The sequence below is a fragment of the Artemia franciscana genome, unplaced genomic scaffold, assembly GCF_032884065.1.
Source record: "Artemia franciscana unplaced genomic scaffold, ASM3288406v1 PGA_scaffold_32, whole genome shotgun sequence".
Classification (NCBI taxonomy): domain Eukaryota; kingdom Metazoa; phylum Arthropoda; class Branchiopoda; order Anostraca; family Artemiidae; genus Artemia; species Artemia franciscana.
The window spans coordinates 250,623-258,636 of NW_027062665.1; the positions used below are offsets into that span (position 1 = coordinate 250,623).

The following is an 8,014-nucleotide window of genomic DNA, read 5'->3' on the forward strand; positions in this document are numbered from 1 at the left end:
TTCTTTGAACAGGGACTTGGGGGAATACTCACTAAATTCTTCATACTCAAATTTAATTAAAAATCATCTAACAAAATATTTTACTAAACCGATTTATAATAGTACTGAACCAACTACGAAAAGGTCTTTGAGACAGGCTGCTAAACAAGCAAGATTAGCTTTAAGAAATTGCATCTAATCATTTTATTCTCTTCAATTTGAATGAGCTTATATTCTCATTTCATTCTTTTCGCCAGTCCTGGTTGAACTTCGTTGAAGTAAGGATGCTAGGGCTATTTTTAAAAAAGTTTTAAAAAGTGTTTTTAATTATTCAGTTTTAATCCTCACAATTTGATGTAAGTTCTTTTATATATATATATATATAGTTTCTCTCTTATTCTTGTATTGTGCTGAAGACGGCCCTTGGACATAGGGCCGAAATATCTACAGAAATAATTTCCACTGTCTTGAAATTTTCCCTATTGTCTCTACGTTGTATTTGTTTGTTATGGAAAGGCAGTGTGGTCTTCGTCACTATTTTAAACTATGGGTCATGACCTCAAATTGGGTCGCAAAAGATTTTAAGTTAAATATTTAATTACACGATTTTATAACATCTAGGTGTGTATTTTTGTCAGCTCCACTTATACAGATTCATGGAAGAAGAATTATTATTTTGTCGTTAGAACAGATCAACTCTTTACTCGTGATGATTTAGATCAATGTGAGCTCACCGATAAATTTAAACGTGAGTTTTTCCTTTAAATATGCAATACCTTTAATTAAGGTTATAACATATTGTCAAAAGTGCCATATTAGCTCTTAGCTCTTGTTTTTTTTGACAAAAACTTCCAGAGCTAAAGTAGTTCAGTATTCCTTATTATATACTGTGGTAATTTTTGTTTTGCCAACTGCTTTTTGTTGAAATATTATTGTAGTTTTTTTTTATTTTGCCATTTGCATTAATACATAAATTATAATTTTAAATTAGGTCATTCTGAGGGTATTATTCGTTGTCCCCCAAAAAACGCCCCCCATAATGGATATATGGGATACGTTTTAGTGGAAGATACAGCAAGGAAATGTTAAAGACCATTAAAAACAGCAAGATGTTTTGCATCATCTCTCACAAAATAAGAACGGATCTGGTCTACGTTAATAAGAGCACGAATTTACTAGAACTGCAATATTTTTTTCAAAGTGAGTTTTTCCTTTAAATATTCAATTTTTTTAATTAAATTTACAAACATTTTCATTTAGATTAGAGTGAAGTGAAGTAGGGAGAGAGATCTAATGAGGAGTGCATTGGTAGTATAGCCTTGCTTTAGTTCAGGCTAAAGTTGAACTAGTAGATGGTGCTGGAAAAAGTCACGATAATTTTCTCTGATTGTTGCTAACAGTGTGAAATTCTTACTCACTATTTCTTTTGTTTTCTTCGTTTTTGATTACATAGCAACTAAAACAATTAAGTAGTTTCTGGAATTCTTAAATGTTTATTATGTACAACCAAAATTATTCACGCTAAAGTATTCAAGTTCTTAAAAAAAAAAAAAAAAAAAAAACGTTAAAATTCTTTATCCTTTGAGGTGAAAGAGTCTTTCTGAAATAATTATGCATAAGAAATAACTAAATAAGGACGAAAGACCCTAAAATCACCGAAAAAGGTGTTATAGTTTTAAGATAGACTAGGGCGTCTTAAACTATTGGTTGCGACCTCAAGTTGGGTCGCGTGGCAAAATTTTTCGGTCGCAAAAGATTTCAAAGTTAAATATTTAAATACGCGATTTTATAACATCCAGATGTTTATTTTTGTCAGCTGAACTTATAAAGATTCATGGAAGAGGAATTGTTATTCTGTCTTCCTATAAAAGACCTTACTAGAGGGAAGGACATAAATTGTAAAGTTTGCAAATTTTTATTACTGAAGGTTTAAAGGAAAAATTACTGTTGATCTTACTCAGATGATGTAATTGCAATAACAGTCAAAAATATTGGTTACAGCTAATCATAATAGCCGCTCATAATGATAAGCAAAAACAATTCCAACAACAGCTCCAGAATCGAATGATTTGCTTCAGGATGCGGTTAAGGTTATAAATTTTATCAAGATAATATAAATTCTCAAGAGGTTCTATGCTCAACCTTTATCCATTTTCATATTAAACCATAAACCTATATGAAATTTATAGTGTTTTGCCTAATCATTCAGAAGCCTAGTTTAAGAACAAATGCTGTATAATATTGGCTAATAGCCTAGCCTATATTTTACATTTGAATTTGGCATAAAATTGACTTAAGTTACGGCACAACAAGTAAAGAGGCTCATTGCTCTTACCTAGTAAGAGATTCAGTGTGTTTCAAACAAATAAAATTGCATTCATTATCCAGCTTTGACTTATCATAAATATCCTGTTTTTGCATCAGATTCAGAGTATTTGTTTCACAGCTACCAGTCCCAGAGTATTTTGTATGTTGATACTTTCTAAAATATTACTCCTGACCTTCAGCTGAATTATAAAGGTATAATATACTAGCCTGGTTTGATAGGTTAAATTCTAGATGATGACCTTTTTACTATATCAGAAAGTACCTGAGCTTGCTAAGTAAAATTTTTAGGAATAGATCTGGAGGCCAACAGTAGTATCATTTATATAGGGTTTCCCTTCTAGATTTTGAAAAATTATAGTTTTGGCGAGTTTTTATGGTGCTTGGTATTAACCAAGTGACATATAGCAATTACCAATTCTGTCGGTCTGTTGGTCCTGGTTTTGCTACTTTAGGCATTTCCAGGTAAGCCAGGACAATGAAATTTGGCAGGCGAATCAGGGACGGCACCAGCTTAAATAAGAAATAGTCGTTTTCCCAATTGGACCATCTGGGGGGGGGGGGGAATGGGGGGCCTGTTAGTTTGGAAAAAATAGAAAAATTGAGGTATTTTTAATTTGCCAACTGTTGATCAGATCTTAATGAAATTTGATGTTTGGAAGGATATTGTGTCTCAAAGCTGTTATTTTAAATCCCGACCGGATTTGGTGACATTAGGGGGGATATGGGAGGGGGAAACCTAAAATCTTGGAAAACACTTAGAGTGGAGGGATTGGGATGAAACTTGGTGGGAAAAATAAGCACAAGTCCTAGATACATGATTGACATAACCGGAACGGATCCTCTCTCTTTGGGGTGGCTGGGGGGGGGGGTAATTCTGAAAAATTAAAAAAATGAAGTATTTTTAACTTACAAATGGGTGATTGGATCTCAATGAAATTTGTTATTTAGAAGGATATGGTGTCTTAGAGCACTTATTTTAAATCCCGACCTGATCTGGTGACATTGGGGGGAGTTGGGAGGGGGAAACCTAAAACTTGGAAAAAACTTAGAGTGGAGGGATCAGGATGAAACTTGGTGAGAATATGAAGCACAAGTCCTAGATACATGATTGACTTACCGGAACGGATCCACTCATTTTGGGGAAGTTGGGGGGGGGGGGGGGGTAATTCTGAAAAATTAGAAAAAATGAGGTATTTTTAACTTACAAACAGGTGATTGGATCTCAATGAAATTTGATATTTAGAAGGATATCATGTCTCAGAGCTCTTATTTTAAACCTTTTTTTAGTCTTGCTGATTCATGGACATCCCAGTATTATTTTGACTACTTGGTCTATGCATTAAATTCCCCTATAGTTAGTTGCAAAATTGTCAGAAGAGCTGTTCCATAATTTTATCAAGTATGTTTTTTGATGTTCCCTTGTTACCAAATTACTTGTCATATCATAACAAAATTAATTTGTTTTTCATTTTGTTTCTTATGTTTCAATAAGAAAAATTTCCTCCTACTCAAAGAATTGATTCTCTTCTAGCTTGGAAAAATGACTACCATAACTACCATAAAGCAGTCAGTCTATGTGAATTTGATTGTCTTGGTACAAAACCATCCTTGTTTATATGATACAAGTAATTCACTATATAAGAATACAAAATACAAAAATGACAGATGGTCTGAAATAGCCAACAGTCTTGGAGAGCAAGGTAAGCTTCAATAGGCTAGGCATATAACTATTTTTATTCATTTACACTATTGCAAACATATTGATAAAGAACTTCTTGTCATCTTGGAAATAAGGTGACTCAGAAAATAAAACTTTAGTTTAAACTCATGCCAACTTGAAGAGCTTCCAAAATTTGATTCATTTTCCTGAGACTTTCGTCTATAATGCTTAAATCATTAGCATAATCAAAGCCTAGGCAAGTTTTACATCTCCATTGACTCTTAATTCTCCCATTGCTTTGGATATGCTCCTTAGAAAAAAAGTCCATCAAAATGGCCACAAATGAGAATAGAAAGCAAATTCTACTCGACTCCTAATTTGATAAAGAAACAAAAAAAGCTACTAACCTTATTTCTTAACTTAATGAGAAACTGTCATAGAAGACAGGTGTAAATCTGTCCTTGCCTCAGAAAGATTGTGTTTTTCCTTAATTTTTTATTAGGTCTCCTTTTCTTTGAAAAAAAAAATGGTTTCAGTTGAGGTTAAAGCTATACAACATTTTTTTTTCAACTTAATATGACATGGCCATTTCACTACGATTGGTTTTATGATAGGAAATGTTTACAAAAGTAAAATTGGTATTGTCTAATACTTATTACAAAATGACACCTTATTTATAATGTAAACATACCCTGGAATGGGTAACTTAAGAAAATGGAAAAATAGCAGTGATTTTCTTTAATTTGTTTGTTAAGTCTCCTTTTCTTAGAAGAAAATAATTGTTGTAGTTTGAGTTTAAGGTTATACAGTTTTTTTCTTCAATTTAATATGACATGTGCATTTGGCTAAAATTGGTTTTATAATAGGATATTTTGACAAAAATAAAATTGGTATTATCTATAGTATTTATTACAAAATGACAATTTATTTATAAAGCAAACATACCCTCAAACAGGTAACTTAAGGAAATGAAAATATACCACTGATAAGCTTTCATACCTTTAGATCATTAAGAAGATTTAAACCCGATGTATTTTCGATTTTTAGGAAGTGCTAGAATCAAAAAAATTATATTAAGTTTAGCTCTACAAACTAAGAATATGCATCTACCATCCTATGTAAATAAGTCAAGGTTAGCATATTCATGGTTTTTTGGTAATCTTGTGTTGCTTCTTTTTGGATGCAAAGATCTCATCAAATTCCTGAATTTATGAAATATATTACATAGCATTTTGCTTTAAATGATGCTTGCATGATCTTCAGGGTAAGCAATGTCAAAGTCTGAGGCAGAACAGATCTTACAAATCCTGTAAAATTATGAAATTGAGCTTATGATTGAAACACACTTTTGTCAAATTATTTAGTCTCTAAGCCAAAAGGGGTCTTGAAGTGAGATCTTTTGTCTAAAATACAAGACTATCAAGACCCCTAGTTAGAGTTATTGAATTCACATTCTTCTCAATCTTTGTGAAACTTGGAATGTTATTTTTGAACCTACTGAAAACATGCTACCATTGTTGCATGATTTTATACAATAAAACTGCAATATCTCCTTTCATCTGTCCCCTTCATCTATGTTTAATAATTCCTTATTTATGCTACCTTTCTCATTGATTTTATAGTGGAATGGTGTAAATCCACTTGGACCTACCTGCGGAATCAGTTTATGAAAAGACTGAATGCAAACAATTTCAAAAGAAGTGGAGATGGTGGGGACAGTCTTGATTTTCAGAAATGGCCTCATTTCAGAGCAATGCAGTTTCTAAGAAAGTATCATAATCCTCGAAAGTAAGTTTTCCATTTTGTTAGTATTTTTGCAGCATATTTTAGTCTTATTTATAATTTAATGTAACATCTTTATTCTTATTTTTTATTCTTTGCTATATGAAATTTATGGTGAAAATAATAGCTAAGTGTCTTTGCAGGAAAGCAGCTAAAAAAATGATGGAAGGGAATCTAGTTTCCCTCTGGTAATTTTGTAATACCCCCTCAACATGTACTGAAGGTTTCATCTTACCAACCTGAGTTGTTCTTAAGATATATTGGATATGCCTTTTAGTCTCAAGTCTCTTTCAACTTGTTTTTTTTTGGGGGGGGGGATGTCAACCCCACAGGTATAGTTATTTGATGTTTGGACTATTTTTAATAAAAAGGTTATCTAAAATTTGATACATGCTTAATAAAGAAAGGGAATAAAACGGGTACTGGTTGCCTTCCAATCATGTTTAAATCTTAAAAAGAGCACAAATATTTTTTTTTGTATTTCCAAGTGAATGAACCCTCTCAAAAGTTTGTGATCACCTCTTCTGTATGAATTGACTATGAAATAAAAAAATGGCTTAGAATTGCTTCTTATAAATGCATCACCTATTTAGTGTATGAATGATTTGTTCAACCCCAGTAAAATATTACCAGAATTAGACAGAATTTTGGCTAATCCAATTCAAGAAGATCAAGAGGTAAAACTTAAGCTTAATACTTCAAAGTTAGACATCATATTTTTCAACCAAGTTCTGGTTCTCAAAGTATTTTAGTTTAGTCTTGATGGCTTATAAGAAAAGAGCAATATGTAAAATTAGTGACGTAGAACAGCTAGAAAGCTCCTAGTATGTAAGTTTCAGTGTAATGTTTAATAGCTGTAGCAGTATAGTATCTAATCAACTTAATTTTCATCCCCAAATACTAGCTAAACTGTGCAATGCCAGGTCAATTCCAAGGTTTTCCTGCCAAATTCTGGCGTACTTTCTTGGTAAAAGGAAACAAGCAACTCCTAAAAATTGAATTCTAGATTACAAATTATCTTCTCAGCGAACAATTTTTGAGTCATAGCAGTCAGCTAATTATGAGTGCAAAAAAAATTAATAATTCATTGCACTAGTAATACATTTCCTTGATAAAAAAGTGTATTTCTATAATGATGCAGCATTCCTTAAACATATACTGTATGAACAAATTAAATGATCCTCATCCAGCTGTACATTCTTCACAAAGTTTTCACAAGTTTTACTTTGCAGGACATCAGGAAATTTTGACAATGAAGAAGATACTATTACAATTCAGCTATCTGATGGTGATTTTACTTCAAGCCAGCCTGATGTGAAGTTTGATGAAACTAATTTTGGATCATCTTCTACCTCATCTCCTATAGTATCAACAGCATCAAATACCTACCTTTTCAGAATAATTTAACTACTTCAAACACTTTCACAGTATTTGAAGGTGACTCCACTGCTAACTTCCCTCATAAGAAAAATCATATACTTACACCAGATTCTGAATCTTCCACTTCCAACTTTCCTAGTGCTCTTACTACATCAAAGTCCAATCCTATCATTATTCAACCAAAAAATCCTTTTGCCAACACAATCTATGTGCAAAGTTCCTCACCAACCATGCAATACCCTGTTGCACCATTAACTTTTGTGCAACTTGAGTCACCTCCAAATCCCCTGTGTTCTACATCCAATATACAAAACAAACATGCTTCTGGTAAATCTTCAAAATTGTCCAGCTATAACCTTTCACACCCTATCCACTCCAGCCCCCCTTTCCACACACCAGTCACAAAACCAGAATACTCTTCAAAACTTGATATTTTTGAACCCTCAAATTCACCTTCAGTAGCTCCTACAACTCCTCTCTCTTCTGGTCACAAAAAAAAATAAGAAAAGAGTGCACCCAGTTCAATCAACAGAGACACCAGTAGAGGATACCATAAAAGTATTCTTGGAGGATAGAATGAAGAGAAAGATTAATTTGGAGAATTCATGTAATTATGGGTTTTGCTACACCTTAGCCCAAAATTTGGATCAATTACCTATTTTCAATCAAGTTCGTATTCAGAAAGAAATTTTAGAATTATTAGAAAAAGAATTTTCTTCTGTTGATACAACCCAGTGAATAGTTTCTTTGATTCAAATACATCAATATTGGATTTATTTTGATTCAATATTCATTATCAAACTTGTGCCTCATCTTTGATTTACAATTTTGTCTAATTGTTTTGATTAAACATTTTATCTGATCTCTAGTCTCCAATTTTGTTTA

The 8,014-nt window shown here is 32.4% G+C and overlaps 1 protein-coding gene across 1 annotated transcript; it reads left to right on the plus strand.

The window, feature by feature from the left end:
* The first annotated feature begins 351 nt into the window (after positions 1-351).
* On the plus strand, positions 352-7,986 carry LOC136041671 (transcription factor Adf-1-like). Its single transcript, XM_065726389.1, has 4 exons — positions 352-1,179; positions 3,839-4,007; positions 5,590-5,755; positions 6,982-7,986. The coding sequence occupies exons 2-4, from the start codon at positions 3,848-3,850 to the stop codon at positions 7,154-7,156; spliced, it is 501 nt and encodes a 166-aa protein (XP_065582461.1). The 5' UTR covers positions 352-1,179; positions 3,839-3,847; the 3' UTR covers positions 7,157-7,986.
* The last annotated feature ends 28 nt before the right edge of the window (positions 7,987-8,014 follow it).